This window comes from Sardina pilchardus, chromosome 13, assembly GCF_963854185.1.
Source record: "Sardina pilchardus chromosome 13, fSarPil1.1, whole genome shotgun sequence".
NCBI lineage: Eukaryota > Metazoa > Chordata > Actinopteri > Clupeiformes > Clupeidae > Sardina > Sardina pilchardus.
In genome coordinates, this window is record NC_085006.1 from 29,294,865 (window position 1) to 29,318,908 (window position 24,044).

The 24,044-nt window shown below is 37.1% G+C and overlaps 1 protein-coding gene and 1 long non-coding RNA gene across 3 annotated transcripts; both read left to right on the forward strand.

The window, feature by feature from the left end:
• The first annotated feature begins 243 nt into the window (after nt 1-243).
• Nucleotides 244-1,553, forward strand: LOC134099094 (uncharacterized). Of its 2 annotated transcripts, none has more exons than XR_009941110.1 (5): nt 244-327; nt 507-653; nt 868-1,043; nt 1,237-1,373; nt 1,504-1,553. It is a non-coding gene; the product is annotated as an uncharacterized LOC134099094 (long non-coding RNA). The 2 variants fall into 2 exon arrangements; XR_009941109.1 differs by having other exon boundaries at nt 1,501-1,537.
• Nucleotides 1,554-1,982: 429 nt separating this feature from the next.
• On the forward strand, nt 1,983-3,575 carry LOC134099240 (uncharacterized). Its single transcript, XM_062552031.1, has 4 exons — nt 1,983-2,258; nt 2,568-2,742; nt 2,828-2,952; nt 3,187-3,575. The coding sequence occupies exons 1-4, from the start codon at nt 1,983-1,985 to the stop codon at nt 3,505-3,507; spliced, it is 897 nt and encodes a 298-aa protein (XP_062408015.1). The 3' UTR covers nt 3,508-3,575.
• The last annotated feature ends 20,469 nt before the right edge of the window (nt 3,576-24,044 follow it).

The following is a 24,044-nucleotide window of genomic DNA, read 5'->3' on the forward strand; positions in this document are numbered from 1 at the left end:
TTAGCAATCCTGCATATTATCCACGAGTTCCAGGTCAATGATGACACACGATTTTTAAGAACATGGTCAGAGACTGTCTCTAGGGCATCATGCAACACACAAACACAGACTATTTTGGGAACGTTGTCTGCGTGTGTTAGTTAGTAAACGTCATAGTGTGTTCCTCATGGCATGGCTAAACGTGTTCAAAGATTTTGAAATATTTCCCACTTTCTACACAGGTGCAGTTTTAGCCGGACACCATGTTGCTAAAAGTGAAATACTTCAGTGTAAAGAAGTACATCAAATTGCATTCAGGCTTCACCTTTTTGGAATTAATCACTGAAGGTAAGGTTCTTTTTATAACCTAGTATGCAGTGACGTAACTCATAATACTACTGATAACAAGTATTGTAATATGTCAGAGTCAAGAGTAAAACAGGGTGATCAATTATTCAGTCTGTGCCGTTCAAGATTTGTTTGTGGTGACTTTCTATGGATAGATTTTCTCTCTCAATCTCTGACAGTCAAAAGTAAGTTTGGGCTTTCTGATGCTGCTCAACTTGAGATTTTCGATGAAACTGACACAGCTGTTGACGAAGACATTCTTCTTGAGTTATTGGAGGCTCATCCAGATCTATGCCTGACAGTACGTGAAAGGATTACAGATGAAGGTAGGTGTCATCAGAAAATCGTATGTTGTCAATTTAGCCTACAGTCAATGCATAGCCAAGTTTTTGCTCTTTCATGCAGCTGCCAGTGACCTTTCTTCATGGAATGATATGATGATATTGGACAGGGTTGGGCCAGTTTTATGTGATATGTTGTCTGATACTTACAGTAATACATATTACACAGCTTGTTATTAATAAGATTTTTTTCCTCTAGCTCATTCAACCCCATCTTCCCCGGATACACACTCTTCCCTCACGGACACCATGTCACTTTCTTCAAGTGACAGTGACCTAAGGGATCAGGGTATTCCCACAGGCCGGAGTAGATCCAGCAAAGAAGACATGGGTAGTTCTACAGGAAAAGTTTCTGTGTCAGAGGCTGCAAAAGAGGTAATTGAAATTCTCACCAATCAAAGCATGTGGTTCCAAACTCACCCTTAATCAAAGTAATGTTATTGGTTTACCTCTAGGTATTTGTATTTTGCATCTCTACTAGTTTATACAAACATGATGTGGTATGTGTTTCTTCCAGTGATTTATTTGTTATATATATCATAAACATAACATTTTTTTATGTGAGCAGATGGTTGAAAATGCCTTGCTTAGGAAGCCTGGAGGAGAGGATATTCTTGAAGAGTACAAGTCAGAAAATTCACTGAGCCACCGCACCCGGAGACAGCTTGTCAACATACTGGCAAGTGATATGACCGAGAGACATGGGTAAGAGTTAATAAGGTTGATATTATAATAGCTGTAAAGAAGGACCATATGTTATTGTAATGATATATTGTAACTTCTGTCTCTATTAAATAAAACTAATTTAAGATGGACTGTCTTTTCTCTAAAGCAGGATTCCCAGCCGTCAGCAGAGGGAGAAGTATGCCCTGGGAATTATTACGCTCTTTCCTTCACTGAAGGATCCCTTTTCTCCAAAAGGCTAAGTTAGTTTGGCAATGATTGTAAAAAAACATAGCACAGATTAACGTTTTAGTTTTCATCAATGAATAATTACCGTAGCTAAAAAAAAAATGGGAAAGATTAAAACATTTTGATAGTGACTGGAAATGTAGTGTCAGATAGAACCACAATTGAAACTGGAGTAGGTTATGAAGTTCAACTGGTTCAAGATGCAAAATTGCGATCAATGATAGGGCCCTGATTCAAAAGGACTAAGTAAGATACATAAGTGATTGTTCTTTATTTCCCTTTGCTACATCTGCACTTGCTGTAAGATCGTTTTGTGATGTTCATTAATTCATTTAAATGTAACAGGAGCATTTCTATGATGGGGAGAAATGCAGTGGATATTTAGCGTGGAGCCTCAAGACCATGTCTTGGACTACAGTTAAACGGCCAGCCAAGGAAGCCTCAGTGCCTCAAGAACAAGGGCCAAAGCGCAGAAGATCAGCAAGCACACTGCCTCAGCAGCTTGATGGAGATGCCTGCAGGGAGGCTATTTCATTTCTTGTTCACACTCCTGATGAAGCAAGTGTACTTCAGAAGATGAGGATGACGTTCCAACATCGCCAAGACTTAGTGCATGACCCACAAAGAACTGCAGATGTCTTCAAAACATTTCCACGCTTTTTGGATGTCAAAGGACTAGTGAGTTGTACAATTATTTTATTTTATTTTCAACTCCATACTTTATTCTTCAGTGTTTTGCTAAATTGGATGAAAAAATGCACTCATTGGTCATCTTGGCCTCCTGACTGTATTTTGTTTTGAAAGATATTTGTTCTGACAATGGTTTAATTATGGATGATGTACTTTCCATCTTTAAAACAGACAGAAGATGTATGTGGACATACTGTACGCTGTATGAATATGGTCAAAATCTCTTAGGCCTAATGCAACATTATCAATACTGAGCCCTGGCTTAATACACTGTATGCGTTTATGTATGATCAACAGATAAATCAGGACTTCTTGCTGCTCTTTGGTGCTGAAACAAGCTCCAAGTTGCTTGAGAAGTGGGACACCTCATTGAAGCCCAAGGTCATCAAAGAGGCCAAACACCTGACTCCGTCAACTGTTGTGTGTCGCCTGCTAAAAGCTGCTGAGAAACTCACAGAGAATGAAGAAAATGGTAAGCTTTACGGCATGGTTGGTTGATATTACTAATACTTTGCTTTATGTTTTTAATCATCACAGCCTTGTTTCTCCCCTGATAGACTGGGACAGTGACATGGCCTCTCTGCTGCTGCTTCTTCATCTTCTGCCACCCACAGCTGGACGGAAGAGGAGGATCAAGATAAGTCCAAGTGATGCAGAGCACAAAATGGTGCACTTTCACAAGGTAATGTTGTAAAATCCAGCAAGACACCTTTTTTTTTAAATTTCTTGTGTTGCTTTGAAGTGTGTTCTTTACAAGTGAATGTCTAAGCACAGGCCCATTATTTGGATGTAATGAGTTTCCAGTATGGCACATGATCTCAATCCAGAGAGGCAGTTTACACTCATGGTTACACCATCATGGACCAACAAGCATGGCTGAAATGTGTACATGTTTTTTATCTCATTTGTTTTTTAGTCAGGCTGCAGCATTGATGAGCACCTGCAAGGATTAGAGGGAAAACAACCATACATCCTCGCTGTTGGTCGAGTCCAGAACAGGATTGACACCTTCTACATCGCAGTCGACAAGCAGCTCATCCCCTGCCAAGCCAAATGCTCATTGAGTGCTTTTGATGAACTTTTCAAATCCCACTACGTGTTCAACCTGTCTTATGATGAGTCCCTGGTTCATCTCTACACTTTTGTGCAGACCACTATATTCAACATTGATGTAACCTCCACAGATGAGTCACCGCGTGTTCGTGAGTTACGTGCCAAAATCTTGAATGAGAATTGACCATGTTTAAATGTTTCATCTGTCAATCTTTGCATTTCACCAGTCAGGCTTTGATAGGTCATTTGTGACTAGGCCACCGTTATTTGCTTTGTAAGTTTTCCAAGGTGCTTACAATTTATTCATTAAAAACGATGAATGGAGATCATTTGTTCATGTCTTATTTTCCTATAATGACCAGTATCAGTATGAGGTTTAAAATTAAAGATGAATATAGTGCAAGGCAGTACAAAGCAAAGATGATATGTTAATAATATTGTAACTGTAAGATTGGAGTGCACATGATATGAGGTAGCTGAGCAGAACAGGTTGATTCACTTTGTTCGGTGTAAGGCTGATTGCTATTTCTTAGTGTTCAACAGAGTGACAGCTTGGGGGAAGAAGCTTAGAGCTGAGAGAGATATTATGCACTTAAATGTGGTATTAAATCATACAGATACACATGTTAAGAACACAATTTAGTGCTATGTTTTAATTGTTATAAATTAACACTGTTATAATGTTATAACATAACACCCCCAGTGAAAAGAGTTAACACAATCCAGTGTGGAAATTAGCACTTACGTGTGTCAAAAAAGAACACCATGAATGTAATGAAGTAACACCCCCAGTGAAAATATTTAACACAATCCAGTGTAAACATTAACACCTAAATGTGTCAAAAAATAACTCTATGGGTGTTAAAATTTAACACTCGTAGATAGTTGAAAAATTAACACTCTCCAAAGTGTAAAATTAACTCTGAACCGGTGAGAATTATATAAACTCCGGGAAAGTGTTGAATTTAACACTATGGGAGTTGAATTAACACTGCTGATTTTGCTGTGTACAGTATATTTATACATTGATAAATATTGTAATTGATCAGCCAACAATTGTGAAACTGACATGGATCATTAAGTGTATGACAGTTTTTGTTTTGAATGGTGGCTTCTATGTTTTGTTTTCTTTAAATTTTGTTATTGCCAAAAATGTCATCAATAACATGAAATAACATGTTACATATAAACACACACAAACAGTTTTACTTACTGAAACCCCTGCCCTCCCCACCCACCACACCCCCCTCCCCATACCCCCCACCCCCCACCACCACTCTCCTCCCACACCTCCCAACATATACAAAGACATTCACAGACAGGTTATGGTGACAGCAGATCTTTCAGCTTGTATATCAAGTTCTCCCACATTGATATTGTACATGGCTAGGCATTATTTACTCTTGCTGACGACAGTTCCATGTAAGATATGTCAATGGTGGCTACTATGTTGATATCTGACATACCTTTCTCAACTTATTTGAGAACAGGCAAATTTTGTCTGGTTAAAAGAGACCAAAGGAACTAAGGAAGAGGGAGACCTGTCCATTTTACGGAAATCTCATTGGACATGGACATGCCGATGGCGGTGCTACCTTTTGTCTCAGGTAACATTAATGTCACATCCCGGTCTAGGGCTTACGGCCGGGACATAACAAACACAGGCAGACACAAGAAGTAATAGTAACATGTATTTATTGATACAAAAAAAGTTAAAAGAAGTAAAGAATTCCGTCTTTAGGGGCATCTGAAAAAAACAGCAATGACAAACTTTGGGATACTTTTATAAGTGTTCTCCTTAATTCCACTATGCAATAGCCCAGGTGAACCCAAACAAACCTGTTGGCAAATTTGAAATTGCTCTGTATACAGACTGAAAATGGGTGCTCTGAAATGGGTGCTCATTTCTGAACTTCTGAACCATTTTAGGACTTTTAGGAGCACGCCCCGCAGTGCAGTTAAACTAAATCGGTGCATTTAACTCTTGCCAAATCATTTTAGAAGTGCATGCTGCAGCAAACATCCTTCTTGTACACAAAGGTTTTAAATGCAGCCATACTCAATTCTTTTATGTAGTTTAAAATATTTTTTTGTAGTTTAAAATATTGTTCTCAAAAGCATTTCAGAGATTCATCAACTCGTAACAGGGTGAACGGCACTATGTAAGTTTACCAGATAGGGCCTGGTCACCCTATACTGTGGTGATAAGAAAATTCAGTTTTGGAGTGATTAACTTTGCTTCTGTCGATTGTGCCGTCTGAAAGAACTTTAAAATGAAAATGGCCATGTAAAAGTTCCGTAGGCCTACCCATACGAAATAGAAATAGAAAAAAACGTATACTGCCAGCAATGTGTTTTATATACGAAACTTGTATGATTTATTCTTGAAAGTGGCCCCTTTCTCGTTTTCCTCATACAATGTCATACACAGATTTACTAAGGATCTTATAATGGTTTCACTATCATATAAAAAAATCTATCAGGATTCAGATAAAACATGGTAAAATTGTGTGATATGTCTATTTCTTTTCCATATGGGTTGAAAGCTTGTATAAGACCATTATAAGATCCTTTGTAAATCAAGAGTAAATCATACAAGTTTTATATAAAAAACATTGCTGGCAGTATAAGTTTTTTCTATTTTTTTTTCATATGGGTACCCTGCTCCATGTTTGTTGGTTTGTTTATCTGCCAATATTGTTTTCCTTTCCCGGTTCCTGTAAGCGTGGCAGCAGTCGGCAACATACTTTTACCATCCTGTGAGCAACAAACTTTTACAGTAGAAAAGAAATTATAAAAACTATGTTAATGCACGATAAAATAATTATCGGCGTTTATTGATTGATGAGTTAACGTGATTATAACGCGTTAACTTGCACAGCCCTAAATTTAATATCATATAATGTAAGATAATTATACATGTTGCATTACATTATGATTGCTATTATCATAACCCTGTTCCTAACCCTAACCCTAACCTTAACCCTATATGCCGATCCTAGTAACATGGGGTTACTATAGATAATTGTTTTCTACACTTACAGCAAATGGATAATAATCATGCAGGAGTACAGGTTCACAAATGCTTTACTGATACTTTCACTTCTGGATAGGCTCATTCAATACATCACTGTAACTGTAACATCATCATGATTGCATTAAAATGTAAGCTATCTGCTTCAAATTTGAAGTTGATTCTTATATGTCTAAAATGATTAAAACTTCATTCAGTTCACTGTTTTTTATCTGGATTGTTAAAGCTCATTTCCCTGGAAATACTAGGGTTGAGCCTCTGTGTTTCATTTGGTAAAATACAATGTATGTTTTTTGTTGCACAAAAGTATTCATTTGAACAATCACATCACATCAACATGAACACAAACAAATGCAACTTCCTGTGAAATCCCTGACTGCACCTTTAAAACACTTCTTGCTCTGATTTTCTCTTCCCAGTATTTTGTCTCGGTATCACTTCAGTAGCTGGTAAGTGAAGTATTTCTCTATTCACATAAAACAGACAGTTCTTGTAATGCATGAACTGCAAATTTCATTAAAAATCTTAAATTACTCCTTCTCCAGGTCAATTTCCCACACTCTCCACCCCGATTTCAGCTTTCTTACCTGGAGAAACTGGTACTTTCACTTGTACCTGGCCTAGGACGTGTAAAGGCCCGGAAGTCGTTTTATACAGAAATAGTATTTTGATCAGAAGAGGGTATTGTGACGACTCTAAAGTGGTGACATTTACTGTGCTTATGGAGGATGCCTCTTACACAGGCAGTTACACATGCGCTAGCTCCAACTATTACTCCAAGACAGAGAGCAACTCTATCAGTATCACTGTAGGTGAGTGAATGAAGTCAGGTAATCTAGCCCATCCTGAAAAATAAGAGACAGATCAATACTAATATGAGCTGGAGACAAGCTAAATGATAAAGCAGCATTATTAACTTATAATAGGCTACTAGTAGCCCCTCTGATAACTAAATCTGAACAAGATATAAAACCCTGCTGTGATATTTCAGTTTTTATTTCCCTTGTCTCTGTACTGATTGTTTACACTTCACTTATGTTCCAGTTGAAGTACAGAAGCAAGTCTTTCACTGATAAGCCACAGAGGAGGTTCTGCCCAGATGATGTGCTCCAGCCCCAGTTTCAAACCACAGTGGGATGGTATGTTCACCCTACAGCAGTACTCTGGGTCATTTATAGAGACTAAGAAACCCACTGGAGACTATCCCCTACAGCAGTACTCTGGGTCATTTATAGAGACTAAGAAACCCACTGGAGACTATAGAACCTATGCCCTCTTCACTATTCCTCAGGTGGTCTACGACGAACCCTACTTCTGCCAGTATCAATTAAGGGTTTCCTATCGTGATTTCCCATCCCCCCGAAGTGATAATGTATCTTTAAGAGGTAATGCAGTTACGTGTCATGTATGCACATATTTATTTGTTTTGTTAAGCAGTGCATTGGTATATAGCCAGCATGCATTGTTTTAATTAAACCAACACTGTACGCCACTGCATGAATCTGGACTCAACATTTGTCCTCTTACATGTTCTTACATGTTTAAACGAAAGTATTTCATTGACCTGTGTGTCTGATTTAAAGTTATATCAGTCTTTCAAGGTTTGAATATTTGTTTTGTGATTGTCTAGAATTTTTTTATTATTATGATTTATGACAAAGAAATATATATAACATATTTATCATTATGAACTTCACTTGTGTGCCTAAAAGTTATAATCCAGTTTCATATATGTGTGTTCAAAGTTGTTATTCAGTTTCACTTGGGAGCCTCACAGGAACGCTATGCACCTGCAAAAGATAAGAAACTAGGGATGAGCGAGGATGAATTTAGGGAGGTTTCGACCGAAGGTCATGCTGACTTGTTTTGCTCTACTCTGTGCTTTTCTTTAATAAAAGAGCCTCTGTGTCGGAGAGCTCAGAGATTGTTTTGGAGAGGAGAAGCACTTCCTCTCTGGTCACTCTCTCCTCTCAGCCGGGAGTCATTGCTGAAAACTATACTACTTGTTTGTGGTTCTTGTGTCTTAATATTGGGAAGATTTTTCCTGACAATTTAGTTTGTGCCCTGAAACTTTACTGTATTCTTTAATGACTTTCATTCGTTTATGTATAGATTCCTCTGGTGAAGTTAAATAAACAATTATGTCATCTAAATAAAGTGCTAATTTATGTATTCTTTTCCTGATGGATGTCATAATGTCCTTTTAGAGGGGGACAAGTATTCAATATTCAAGTATGCTCCCCTGCCCCCATACACACACATTTATGATACACATGCCTACATGTTGGCATGGCATACATATAAACTCGCAGAAATAGGGTGACCACCAACCAGACTCTGAAAGGACAAATTGGTCATTATCTGTGGAGGACTTACAGTATATCATTGCTACTTGTAAGCATTGTTTGCTGTGAAGTACTTGTATGATCATTACTTGCATTGTTATTATATGCATTGTTATTATATGCATTGTTATTATATGCATTGTTTACACTTGGGGAAATTACATTTTAGAGTGAACCCTTACGTGGGTTATCTTAACGTTGAATAGCCTATGCCAAAGTTGTTTTGAGCTACTTATTCACTCGTTTTGCTCAGAGTGAAGACAATTGAATTGACACAAAAGTGCCAATTCAAACCATCATATAATTGCTGTTTAGCGATTTACAGTACGATTTCGTTAGGCTAGGCATCTATTTTTTTCTCTCGTGTTCAATTTGATTAGTTCCGATGAAAATCCTGTAGATGGCGCTTGTAAATCGAACTGAAATCTTCTAGTTTGCCTTAATTTTACGACATATATCCTCTTTTCGTCAATCTACGGTTTTGGTCTACTTTTCTACCTCGTGCACGAGCAGACATGAAGCTGATTTAAGTCTCGTTTGAATAAACGAGGGCAAGATGCAGCTAACATGAGTTAATGGAACGGCTTTAGCTTCAAGTGGAAGTCTGAACTAGTTCAAGCCAGGCTATTTCTGTTGAGCGCCGCCTTGTTTAGCGAGGTTGATGGAATACCACTTTGTTCAAATGCATAAACAACACTGCCCCTCCACCCCTTCGGTCGGCCATGTTTTTTGTTTTGAAAAGAGTCTTAAAATAGGCCTACCCAGATTACCCACAATCCTTTGCATCTAGTCCTAAGGTTAGTTGGTGTCTTAACTGCTTTGTACAACACTATTATTTAGACGTCAGTTATGATGATTTTATATTCCTGTTTTAGCATGGTATCAAATACATGTGCTCCACACTGTATATGGATTTGGTCATGAACCAGGTGGGTCACCTGATGAAGATGAGAACATCTATGTGAACGCAGCCTTGCCTGCTGACCAGACCAGAGGGGTTGTGGTAAAGACACGGATGGAGATCTGGAAGAAGATTGAAGAGCCGCATGGCCCAACTGCTACAGATAACGACTATTGAAGAGGATGACGTCTATCAAGCCTATATCTGAGACTTGTCTGGTGCGTGTGGATTTAAAAGCAGTTCTGTCCGTATCCCGGTCCTGAGACTCTGTTCACTTCACTTCAGTCCTCTACTGGCCCTCTCTGTGTTTTGATCGTCTCTGGCTATCGTTGCTTTGGTCCACCATGTGCTTGGATCTTCTTCCTGCTAATTTTGATCACCACCTTCCACATTCTGGTTGCTACCCACCCTATTGAACCTGCTCTGTCTGTGATTCTTTGTCAGACTGGATTTGTTATTCAGGTAGCCACTTACGGTCTTACAGTAATGCGTGTTGAGCTGCACAGTGCCAAAACACATTGTATGAAGTCCAACATGCTTGACCTCAGCAATTTTATCGGTGCGTCTCATTTAAAGTTAAAACAATCTTTCAAAGTTTGATTTATTTGTTTTCTGATCATTAAGAATTAAAATGTAAAATTAGTTTGTGTCTATAGATTTTACTGCTTTCTTCAATCACTTACAGTTTCTGTATCAATTCCTTTGGTGAAGCTAAATAAACTATTATATCATTTAAGTTCTTATTTGTGTATTTCTTTCCCTTTTGTGATACTTTTCATAGCTGTGTTTTGTCTCGCTGCTATTGGAAAGGACTCCTTGCACGCCATGATTGTTAATGTTTGGATTCATGTAGCCTACCTGCAGAGGAGGATGTTCTACCATGGCTCGTCAATGAAGGAGCTATGGAATTATTCCATACATTTATATTTATTGATTTCTGTATTTGGACAACATAGGCTGGAGGCACTGTGGGAAACACTGCTGAAAGTAAAGAATGCCTCCATTTTATGAATAAGGTTGCAGTGGCATATTACAGTAGGCCTATGTGATATTTTTCTTAGAATCAGAAAATGAATCTGGGCCATGGTACCATTGCACCATCTACTGTCATCCAGCAGAGGTCACTAAATACATACAATATATGGAAAAGGAATATGCCTACCCTTTGAGTTTAACATGGTTTCAATAAAAAACTAGAAAATGTAATTCCATGGAAGGAATTACCATTGCATGTAAATGCAAAAAGGTTAGGCTACTGACATCATATTAGGCCTATAGTTAAAAAGACAACTAGGCTACACAGACGAATAGATAAATAACAATAACCCAATTACAATTCACATTTAAAAAGTGATTTATGAAAATGCATCAAAATTGTGGATATAGGCTATTTTGGAAAATAACTCTTCATTTATTAGAATTTGAAAAGACTGAAATGAAGTTGCCAACTTCAAACGAGTTGCAAGAGCTGACACTTTAGTAGTGAAACGACTGGTAGGATAGCTTAGCCTATAGCCTTCATATCTACACTAATGCAGGTTAAAAGTAGGCATGGAATACGGAATACAATCTCATTCTCAAACAACGCCAATCAACCATGATGCAGCAACAAGTAGGATATCTAGCATGTAACGTTAGCTTACAGTAGGATATTTTATGTAGGCTACACATTTTACAGGATGAGCTAGTATGTTCTTCGAAGTGTGTTCAGGTGCGTGATTGTCCTAATAGGAATGTACAATAAGCTTAGGTTTTTAATTTGTGAATGATACCGAAAGCTTTAAATGATTGCCTGGCTGGCAAGTCTAACGACTAGCTTGCTAAACCCTGTTCGCCTTGCAGCCTACCCCGACGTTATCTTTTACTGTCTATGCGTTAAACGTTAGCCTGGAGGAAGTTTGGTTGTCGTTAGCTGCTAGCTAAATACAGTGTTTACATTGACGTTAGGTTAGATTGTCTTTAGCTGTTGATAACGTTACCGAGAGCAAACCGGTTAGGCTACTGTAACGATATAAACAAATCAAGTAAGGAGTAGCCTAACAGGGGACAAGACGACAACGTCCTGGATTACAGTGGCATGGTAGAATGTTTTCACAGCTGTAGACGTAACGTAACATTCACGTTAGCCTGGTTTAGCGCAGCGGTGATGCCATGGCTTTGGATCAGACTCAGAGATCCTTGATTACTGACAGCTGAGCACTGACGTAACAATTAGTCTTTGCCGCCAAAGGGTCTCAATGTACTCTATGGGAATTTTAAACTCTTTTATCGTAAATATCTCAAAAAGTATAAAGTTCACAAATGTGAAAAATACATAGAACAAATCTCCGTTACAAGACCTGTGTATGAGTGTTTGAATGACGTCAAACGGTTCAGTGGTTTTAGAGCCTTTGATCGTTGATTTTGGTCGGAAGAAGAATAAAGAAGACTAGAAATGCAATTCCAAGGAATTACCAGTGCATGAAAATGCTAAAAAAGATAGATAATGTAGATATGGTTACTAAGGTGTAGCTAGGGTAAACATGGTGGTTGCATAGTTTACAGAGAGTTGATAGTGTGAAGGTAGACAGTTTAAAGATGAAACATTCCAGTTCTAACTTAACTAATGATTTCTATTCATGTTAAAATGTTGATTAGCTAACTTAGCTAATGATTTCTAGCAGTTAAGCTAAAAATGCTAATTATGCTAGCAATGCTAACTTTACTAACAATGCTAACCAGGTTGATTAGCTAACTTATCGATGATTTCTAGCAGTAATGTTAAAAATGCTAACTATGCTAACAATGCTAAATTTGCTGACAATGCTAACCAGGTTGATTAGCTAACTTAGTTGATGATTTTTTGCAGTTATGCTAAAAATGCTAACTATGTTAACAATGTTAACTATGCTAACTAGCTAACTTGCTAGTGAGGACTTTTATTTTGAAACATTTGTTGCTAGGGTATCCATGGTGGCCACTATCAGGAAACAAGAAGTTACTGCAGTATAATCATGTTGGTTGCTATGGAAACGGTTATAAACACTTAATTTTAATGGTTGCTATGTTGGTTGCTAGGTACATGGAGGTTTCATGTAGTTGACTGGAGGCATAGTTGATGATAACTGACAGTTGGAATGGTTGAACATTTCAATAGTTGAGTAGTTTCAATGGTTAAATGATTTAATAGTGTATAATTGCAGTGAGGACCTTTATTTTGAAACAGTTGTAGACAGAGGAAGTAGTGAAACAGGATCTGTAGTCTTAATGAGATTGTATGCTTAAAGCCTGAGACAGAAGGTGCCTCTCATAGCGTTTACGCGTCCTCTCTCGCTCCTCACTGATCTACATAAAGAATGATGGAGCGGCAACAATGGGATAGTCTAGCCCTTCTTCTATCTTTCTTTATGTAGATCATTGAGGATCGAGGAGCGAGGGAGGACATATAAACGCTGCTTGAGAGGGACCCACAGTAAATACTTTAAAAGTTGTATGTAGATAGTCTAATTAATGTTGATAGACAGAATGTTTAATGGATGTTGATAGGCAGATTGTTTAATAGATATTGATTGACAGTTTAATGGGTGGATGAGTGAATGGTCTGAAGAAGATGAGTGGATAGAAGGTTGGATGGAATGTGCCTTATATTCTTGTTAAGAGAGACACTGATACAGCTCTCTGAGAGTAGTTGACACAGGTGTAATCAATTTAACTGGCTAGTCTTAAGAGTGCCAGAGTACTCTTAAAGCCTGAGACAGAGTAAATAATTTAAAAGTTGAATGTAGATAGTCTAATTAATGTTTAATTTAAAGTTTAATGGATGTTGATAGACAGATTGTTTAATAGATGTTGATAGACAGTTTAATGGGTGGATGAGTGAATGGTCTGAAGAAGATGAATGGATAGAATGTTGGATGGAATGTGCCTTATATTCTTGTAGAATGGAGAGACACAGCTCTCTACTGAGAGTAGTGGATACAGATACAGGTGTAATCAATTTAACTGGCTAGTCTTAAGAGAGCCAGCCTGAGACAGAGTAGATTGTTTAAAAGTTCAATGTAGAGCGTCTAATTGATGTTGTTGATAGGCAGACTGTTTAGAATGGGTGGATGAGTGAATGGTTTGAAGAAGATGAATGGATATAAAGTTGGATGGAATTAGGAGGACTTATTTTGATACTGTTGTGCGCAGAGGATACAGGGGAACAGAATATGTAGTCTTCAGAGAGGAGCCTGAGAGAAACTGACAGTTGGTGCCCAGGTGGCTGACCAGCTGGGGTAACATTCTAATTGCTGCCGTGATGTCATAATGAGCAATGTTAAGTCTATGGGGGAAATGGTGATAGTTTTTAACTAATAGTTTAAAAAGTATAAAAGTTACAAAGTTGAAAAATATAAAGCACATATGGCATAAGCAAGACCTACGCAACAAAGTTTGAATGAAGTTTCTACGTTAAACGGTTGAAGCTGAATTGCGAGCGTTAGAAGAAGAAGTTTAATAATAATAACTAGAAATGCAATTCCAAGGAATTACCAGTGCATGAAAATGCTAAAAAAGATAGATAATGTAGATATGGTTACTAAGGTGTAGCTAGGGTAAACATGGTGGTTGCATAGTTTACAGAGAGTTGATATTGTGAAGGTAGACAGTTTAAAGATGAAACATTCCAGTTCTAACTTAACTAATGATTTCTATTCATGTTAAAATGTTGATTAGCTAACTTAGCTAATGATTTCTAACAGTTAAGCTAAAAATGCTAATTATGCTAGCAATGCTAACTTTACTAACAATGCTAACCAGGTTGATTAGCTAACTTATCGATGATTTCTAGCAGTAATGTTAAAAATGCTAACTATGCTAACAATGCTAAATTTGCTGACAATGCTAACCAGGTTGATTAGCTAACTTAGTTGATGATTTTTTGCAGTTATGCTAAAAATGCTAACTATGTTAACAATGTTAACTATGCTAACTAGCTAACTTGCTAGTGAGGACTTTTATTTTGAAACATTTGTTGCTAGGTTATCCATGGTGGCCACTATCAGGAAACAAGAAGTTACTGCAGTATAATCATGTTGGTTGCTATGGAAACGGTTATAAACACTTAATTTTAATGGTTGCTATGTTGGTTGCTAGGTACATGGAGGTTTCATGTAGTTGACTGGAGGCATAGTTGATGATAACTGACAGTTGGAATGGTTGAACATTTCAATAGTTGAGTAGTTTCAATGGTTAAATGATTTAATAGTGTATAATTGCAGTGAGGACCTTTATTTTGAAACAGTTGTAGACAGAGGAAGTAGTGAAACAGGATCTGTAGTCTTAATGAGATTGTATGCTTAAAGCCTGAGACAGAAGGTGCCTCTCATAGCGTTTACGCGTCCTCTCTCGCTCCTCACTGATCTACATAAAGAATGATGGAGCGGCAACAATGGGATAGTCTAGCCCTTCTTCTATCTTTCTTTATGTAGATCATTGAGGATCGAGGAGCGAGGGAGGACATATAAACGCTGCTTGAGAGGGACCCACAGTAAATACTTTAAAAGTTGTATGTAGATAGTCTAATTAATGTTGATAGACAGAATGTTTAATGGATGTTGATAGGCAGATTGTTTAATAGATATTGATTGACAGTTTAATGGGTGGATGAGTGAATGGTCTGAAGAAGATGAGTGGATAGAAGGTTGGATGGAATGTGCCTTATATTCTTGTTAAGAGAGACACTGATACAGCTCTCTGAGAGTAGTTGACACAGGTGTAATCAATTTAACTGGCTAGTCTTAAGAGTGCCAGAGTACTCTTAAAGCCTGAGACAGAGTAAATAATTTAAAAGTTGAATGTAGATAGTCTAATTAATGTTTAATTTAAAGTTTAATGGATGTTGATAGACAGATTGTTTAATAGATGTTGATAGACAGTTTAATGGGTGGATGAGTGAATGGTCTGAAGAAGATGAATGGATAGAATGTTGGATGGAATGTGCCTTATATTCTTGTAGAATGGAGAGACACAGCTCTCTACTGAGAGTAGTGGATACAGATACAGGTGTAATCAATTTAACTGGCTAGTCTTAAGAGAGCCAGCCTGAGACAGAGTAGATTGTTTAAAAGTTCAATGTAGAGCGTCTAATTGATGTTGTTGATAGGCAGACTGTTTAGAATGGGTGGATGAGTGAATGGTTTGAAGAAGATGAATGGATATAAAGTTGGATGGAATTAGGAGGACTTATTTTGATACTGTTGTGCGCAGAGGATACAGGGGAACAGAATATGTAGTCTTCAGAGAGGAGCCTGAGAGAAACTGACAGTTGGTGCCCAGGTGGCTGACCAGCTGGGGTAACATTCTAATTGCTGCCGTGATGTCATAATGAGCAATGTTAAGTCTATGGGGGAAATGGTGATAGTTTTTAACTAATAGTTTAAAAAGTATAAAAGTTACAAAGTTGAAAAATATAAAGCACATATGGCATAAGCAAGACCTACGCAACAAAGTTTGAATGAAGTTTCTACGTTAAACGGTTGAAGCTGAATTGCGAGCGTTAGAAGAAGAAGTTTAATAATAACTAGAAATGCAATTCCAAGGAATTACCAGTGCATGAAAATGCAAAAATAGATAGATAATGTAGATATGGTTGCTAAGATGTAGCTAGGGTAAACATGGTTGTTGCATAGTTTACAGAGAGTTGATAGTGTGAAGGTAGACATTTTAAAGATGAAACGTTCCAGTTCTAACTTAACTAATGATTTCTATTCATGTTAAAATGTTGATTAGCTAACTTAGCTAATGATTTCTAGCAGTTACGCTAAAAATGCTTATTATGCTAGCAATGCTAACTTTACTAACAATGCTAACCAGGTTGATTAGCTAACTTAACCGATGATTTCTAGCAGTAATGCTAAAAATGCTAACTATGCTAACAATGCTAAATTTGCTAACAATGCTAACCAGGTTGATTAGCTAACTTAGTTGATGATTTTTTGCAATTATACTAAAAATGCTAACAATGCTAACCATGCTAACTAGCTAACTTGCTAGTGAGGACTTTTATTTTGAAACATTTGTTGCTAGGGTATCCATGGTGGCCACTATCAGGAAACAAGAAGTTACTGCAGTATAATCATGTTGGTTGCTATGGAAACGGTCATAAACACTTAATTTTAATGGTTGCTATGTTGGTTGCTAGGTACATGGAGGTTTCATGTAGTTGACTGGAGGCATAGTGGATGATAACTGACAGTTGGAATGGTTGAACAGTTCAATAGTTGAGTAGTTTTTAATGGTTAAATGATTTAATAGTGTATTATTGCAGTGAGGACCTTTATTTTGAAACAGTTGTGGACAGAGGACGTAGTGAAACAGGATCTGTAGTCTTAATGAGATTGTATGCTTAAAGCCTGAGACAGAAGGTGCCTCTCATATAGCGTTTACGCGTCCTCTCTCGCTCCTCACTGATCTACATAAAGAATGATGGAGCGGCAACAATGGGATAGTCTAGCCTTTCTTCTATCTTTCTTTATGTAGATCATTGTGGATCGAGGAGCGAGGGAGGACATATAAACGCTGCTTGAGAGGGACCCACAGTAAATACTTTAAAAGTTGTATGTAGATAGTCTAATTAATGTTGATAGACAGACTGTTTAATGGATGTTGATAGGCAGATTGTTTAATAGATATTGATTGACAGTTTAATGGGTGGATGAGTGAATGGTCTGAAGAAGATGAATGGATAGAAGGTTGGATGGAATGTGCCTTATATTCTTGTTAAGAGAGACACTACAGCTCTCTGAGAGTAGTTGACACAGGTGTAATCAATTTAACTGGCTAGTCTTAAGAGAGCTAGAGTACTCTTGAAGCCTGAGACAGAGTAAATAATTTAAAAGTTGAATGTAGATAGTCTAATTAATGTTGATAGACAGAGAGTTTAATGGATGTTGATAGACAGATTGTTTAATAGATGTTGATAGACAGTTTAATGGGTGGATGAGTGAATGGTCTGAAGAAGATGAATGGATAGAATGTTGGATGGAATGTGCCTTATATTCTTGTAGAATGGAGAGACACAGCTCTCTACTGAGAGTAGTGGATACAGATACAGGTGTAATCAATTTAACTGGCTAGTCTTAAGAGAGCCAGCCTGAGACAGAGTAGATTGTTTAAAAGTTGAATGTAGATCGTCTAATTGATGTTGATAGGCAGACTGTTTAGAATGGGTGGATGAGTGAATGGTTTGAAGAAGATGAATGGATATAAAGTTGAATGGAATTAGGAGGACTTATTTTGATACTGTTGTGCGCAGAGGATACAGGGGAACAGAATATGTAGTCTTCAGAGAGGAGCCTGAGAGAAACTGACAGTTGGTGCCCAGGTGGCCGGCCACCTGGTGTAAGATTCTAATTGCTGCCGTGATGTCATAATGAGCAATGTTAAGTCTATGGGGGAAATTGTAATAGTTTTTAACTAATAGTTTAAAAAGTATAAAAGTTACAAAGTTGAAAAATATAAAGCAGGCATGGCATAAGCAAGACCTACGCAACAACGTTTGAATGAAGTTTCTACGTTAAACGGTTGAAGCTGAATTGGCTGCGTTAGAAGAAGAAGTTTAATAATAATAATAATAAGAAGACTTGGAATAACAGTACAGTGCATTTTCATGCACTGTAATAACTAGAAATGCAATTCCAAGGAATTACCAGTGCATGAAAATGCAAAAAAAGATAGATAATGTAGATATGGTTACTAAGGTGTAGCTAGGGTAAACATGGTGGTTGCATCGTTTACAGAGAGTTGATAGTGTGAAGGTAGACAGTTTAAAGCTGAAACATTCCTGTTCTAACTTAACTAATGATTTCTATTCATGTTAAAATGTTGATTAGCTAACTTAGCTAATGATTTCTAGCAGTTGTGCTAAAAATGCTAATTATGTTAGCAATGCTAACTTTACTAACAATGCTAACCAGGTTGATTAGCTAACTTAACCGATGATTTCTAGCAGTAATGCTAAAAATGCTAACTATGCTAACAATGCTAGATTTGCTAACAATGCTAACCAGGTTGATTAGCTAACTTAGTTGATGATTTTTTGCAGTTATGCTAAAAATGCTAGCTATGCTAACAAAGCTAACCATGCTAACTAGATAACTTGCTAGTGAGGACTTTTATTTTGAAACATTTGTTGCTAGGGTATCCATGGTGGCCACTATCAGGAAACAAGAAGTTACTGCAGTATAATCATGTTGGTTGCTATGGAAACGGTCATAAACGCTTAATTTTAATGGTTGCTATGTTGGTTGCTAGGTACATGGAGGTTTCATGTAGTTGACTGGAGGCATAGTTGATGATAACTGACAGTTGGAATGGTTGAACAGTTAAATAGTTGAGTAGTTTCAATGGTCAAATGATTTAATAGTGTATTATTGCAGTGAGGACTTTTATTTTGAAACAGTTGTGGACAGAGGAAACAGTTAACAGGATCTGTAGTCTTAATGAGATTGTATGCTTAAAGCCTGAGACAGAAGGTGCCTCTCATATAGCGTTTACGCGTCCTCTCTCGCTCCTCACTGATCTACATAAAGAATGATGGAGCGGCAACAATGGGATAGTCTAGCCCTTCTTCTATCTTTCTTTATGTAGATCATTGAGGATCGAGGAGCGAGGGAGGACATATAAACGCTGCTTGAGAGGGACCCACAGTAAATACTTTAAAAGTTGTATGTAGATAGTCTAATTAATGTTGATAGACAGAATGTTTAATGGATGTTGATAGGCAGATTGTTTAATAGATATTGATTGACAGTTTAATGGTGGATGAGTGAATGGTCTGAAGAAGATGAATGGATAGAAGGTTGGATGGAATGTGCCTTATATTCTTGTTAAGAGAGACACTGATACAGCTCTCTGAGAGTAGTTGACACAGGTGTAATCAATTTAACTGGCTAGTCTTAAGAGAACCAGAGTGTACTCTTAAAGCCTGAGACAGAGTAAATAATTAAAAAGTTGAATGTAGATAGTCTAATTAATGTTGATAGACAGAGAGTTTAATGGATGTTGATAGACAGATTGTTTAATAGATGTTGATAGACAGTTTAATGGGTGGATGAGTGAATGGTCTGAAGAAGATGAATGGATAGAATGTTGGATGGAATGTGCCTTATATTCTTGTAGAATGGAGAGACACAGCTCTCTACTGAGAGTAGTGGATACAGACACAGGTGTAATCAATTTAACTGGCTAGTCTTAAGAGAGCCAGCCTGAGACAGAGTAGATTGTTTAAAAGTTGAATGTAGAACGTCTAATTGATGTTGATAGGCAGACTGTTTAGAATGGGTGGATGAGTGAATGGTTTGAAGAAGATGAATGGATATAAAGTTGGATGGAATTAGGAGGACTTATTTTGATACTGTTGTGCACAGAGGATACAGGGGAACAGAATATGTAGTCTTCAGAGAGATTGCCTGAGAGAAACTGACAGTTGGTGTCCAGGTGGCTGACCAGCTGGAGTAAGATTCTAATTGCTGCCGTGATGTCATAATGAGCAATGTTAAGTCTATGGGGGAAATTGTAATAGTTTTTAACTAATAGTTTAAAAAGTATAAAAGTTACAAAGTTGAAAAGTCATAGCACACATGTCCTAAGTAAGACCTACGTAACGCAGTTTGAATGAAGTTTCTACGTTAAACGGTTCTAGCTGATTTGCGTGCGTTAGAAGAAGAATAACTAGAAATGCAATTCCAAGGAATTACCAGTGCATGAAAATGCAAAAATAGATAGATAATGTAGATATGGTTACTAAGGTGTAGCTAGGGTAAACATGGTGGTTGCATAGTTTACAGAGTGTTGATAGTGTGAAGGTAGACAGTTTAAAGATGAAACATTCCAGTTCTAACTTAACTAATGATTTATATTCATGTTAAAATGTTGATTAGCTAACTTAGCTAATGATTTCTAGCAGTTACGCTAAAATGCTAATTATGCTAGCAATGCTAACTATGCTAAAAATGCTAACCAGGTTGATTAGCTAACTTAGCTAATCATTTCTAGCAGTTATGCTAAAAATGCTAACTATGCTAACCATGCTAACTATGCTAACCATGCTAACTAGCTAACTTGCTAGTGAGGACTTTTATTTTGAAACATTTGTTGCTAGGGTATCCATGGTGGCCACTATCAGGAAACAAGAAGTTACTGCAGTATAATGATGTTGGTTGCTATGGAAACGGTCATAAACGCTTAATTTTAATGGTTGCTATGTTGGTTGCTAGGTACATGGAGGTTTCATGTAGCTGACCGGAGGCATGGCTGATGATAACTGACAGTGGGAATGGTTGAACAGTTAAATATATTAGTGGTTTCAATGGTTAAATGATTTAATAGTGTATTATTGCAGTGAGGACTTTTATTTTGAAACAGTTGTGGACAGAGGAAACAGTTTAACAGGTATATGTAGTCTTCATAGAGAATGTATGCTTAAAGCCTGAGAGAGAGAGAGAGCTGCTGCAGCTGGCCTGGCCACCTGGCAGAAGATTCTAATTGCCCTATTATGATGTCATAATCACAATGTTAAGTCTATGGGGAAATTGTCATTTTAATTAATTAATAGTTAAAAAAGTATAAAAGTTACAAAGTTGAAAAATACAAAGCCCGGATGGCCTAAGTAAGACCTACGCAGCGCAGTTTGAATGAAGTTTCTACGTTAAACGGTTGAAGCTCCATTAAGTGCGTTAGAAGAAGAAGAATAATAATAACTAGAAATGCAATTCCAAGGAATTACCAGTGCATGAAAATGCAGAAATAGATAGATAATGTAGATATGGTTACTAAGGTGTAGCTAGGGTAAACATGGTGGTTGCATAGTTTACAGAGAGTTGATAGTGTGAAGGTAGACTGTTTAAAGATGAAACATTCCAGTTCTAACTTAACTAATGATTTCTATTCATGTTAAAATGTTGATTAGCTAACTTAGCTAATGATTTCTAGCAGTTACGCTAAAAATGTTAATTATGCTAGCAATGCTAACTTTACTAACAATGCTAACCAGGTTGATTAGCTAACTTAACCAATGATTTCTAGCAGCAATGCTAAAAATGCTAACTATGCTAACAATGCTAAATTTGCTAACAATGCTAACCAGGTTGATTAGCTAACTTAGTTGATGATTTTTTGCAGTTATGCTAAAAATGCTAACTATGCTAACAATGTTAACCATGCTAACTAGCTAACTTGCTAGTGAGGACTTTTATTTTGAAACATTTGTTGCTAGGGTATCCATGGTGGCCACTATCAGGAAACTAGAAGTTACTGCAGTATAATCATGTTGGTTGCTATGGAAACGGTCATAAACGCTTAATTTTAATGGTTGCTATGTTGGTTGCTAGGTACATGGAGGTTTCATGTAGTTGACTGGAGGCATAGTGGATGATAACTGACAGTTGGAATGGTTGAACAGTTCAATAGTTGAGTAGTTTCAATGGTTAAATGATTTAATAGTGTATTATTGCAGTGAGGACTTTTATTTTGAAACAGTTGTGGACAGAGTAAACAGTTAACAGGATATGTAGTCTTCTGAGAGACTGTAGGCTTAAAGCCAGAGAAACTGACAGTTGGTGCCCAGGTGGCCGGCCACCTGGCCTAAGATTCTAATTGCTGCCGTGATGTCATAATGAGCAATGTTAAGTCTATGGGGGAAATTGTAATAGTTTTTAACTAATAGTTTAAAAAGTATAAAAGTTACAAAGTTGAAAAATACAAAGCAGGCATGGCATAATCAAGACCTACGCAACAACGTTTGAATGAAGTTTCTACGTTAAACGGTTGAAGCTGAATTGCGTGCGTTAGAAGAAGAATAATAATAACTAGAAAAGCAATTCCAAGGAATTACCAGTGCATGAAAATGCAGAAATAGATAGATAATGTATATGGTTACTAAGGTGTAGCTAGGGTAAACATGGTGGTTGCATAGTTTACAGAGAGTTGATAGTGTGAAGGTAGACTGTTTAAAGATGAAACATTCCAGTTCTAACTTAACTAATGATTTCTATTCATGTTAAAATGTTGATTAGCTAACTTAGCTAATGATTTCTAGCAGTTACGCTAAAAATGTTAATTATGCTAGCAATGCTAACTTTACTAACAATGCTAACCAGGTTGATTAGCTAACTTAACCAATGATTTCTAGCAGCAATGCTAAAAATGCTAACTATGCTAACAATGCTAAATTTGCTAACAATGCTAACCAGGTTGATTAGCTAACTTAGTTGATGATTTTTTGCAGTTATGCTAAAAATGCTAACTATGCTAACAATGTTAACCATGCTAACTAGCTAACTTGCTAGTGAGGACTTTTATTTTGAAACATTTGTTGCTAGGGTATCCATGGTGGCCACTATCAGGAAACTAGAAGTTACTGCAGTATAATCATGTTGGTTGCTATGGAAACGGTCATAAACGCTTAATTTTAATGGTTGCTATGTTGGTTGCTAGGTACATGGAGGTTTCATGTAGTTGACTGGAGGCATAGTGGATGATAACTGACAGTTGGAATGGTTGAACAGTTCAATAGTTGAGTAGTTTCAATGGTTAAATGATTTAATAGTGTATTATTGCAGTGAGGACTTTTATTTTGAAACAGTTGTGGACAGAGTAAACAGTTAACAGGATATGTAGTCTTCTGAGAGACTGTAGGCTTAAAGCCAGAGAAACTGACAGTTGGTGCCCAGGTGGCCGGCCACCTGGCCTAAGATTCTAATTGCTGCCGTGATGTCATAATGAGCAATGTTAAGTCTATGGGGGAAATTGTAATAGTTTTTAACTAATAGTTTAAAAAGTATAAAAGTTACAAAGTTGAAAAATACAAAGCAGGCATGGCATAATCAAGACCTACGCAACAACGTTTGAATGAAGTTTCTACGTTAAACGGTTGAAGCTGAATTGCGTGCGTTAGAAGAAGAACTAGAAATGCAATTCCAAGGAATTACCAGTGCATGAAAATGCTAAAAAAGATAGATAATGTAGATATGGTTACTAAGGTGTAGCTAGGGTAAACATGGTGGTTGCATAGTTTACAGAGAGTTGATAGTGTGAAGGTAGACAGTTTAAAGATGAAACATTCCAGTTCTAACTTAACTAATGATTTCTATTCATGTTAAAATGTTGATTAGCTAACTTAGCTAATGATTTCTAGCAGTTAAGCTAAAAATGCTAATTATGCTAGCAATGCTAACTTTACTAACAATGCTAACCAGGTTGATTAGCTAACTTATCGATGATTTCTAGCAGTAATGTTAAAAATGCTAACTATGCTAACAATGCTAAATTTGCTGACAATGCTAACCAGGTTGATTAGCTAACTTAGTTGATGATTTTTTGCAGTTATGCTAAAAATGCTAAATTTGCTGACAATGCTAACCAGGTTGATTAGCTAACTTAGTTGATGATTTTTTGCAGTTATGCTAAAAATGCTAACTATG

Coding starts and splice junctions, on each gene's coding strand:
- LOC134099240 (XM_062552031.1), top strand. CDS start 1,983: ATGTCTTGGACTACAGTTAAACGGCCAGCCAAGGAAGCCTCAGTGCCT. Junction 2,259..2,567: donor TTTTGGATGTCAAAGGACTA/GTGAGTTGTACA, acceptor TATGATCAACAG/ATAAATCAGGACTTCTTGCT. Junction 2,743..2,827: donor CACAGAGAATGAAGAAAATG/GTAAGCTTTACG, acceptor CTCCCCTGATAG/ACTGGGACAGTGACATGGCC.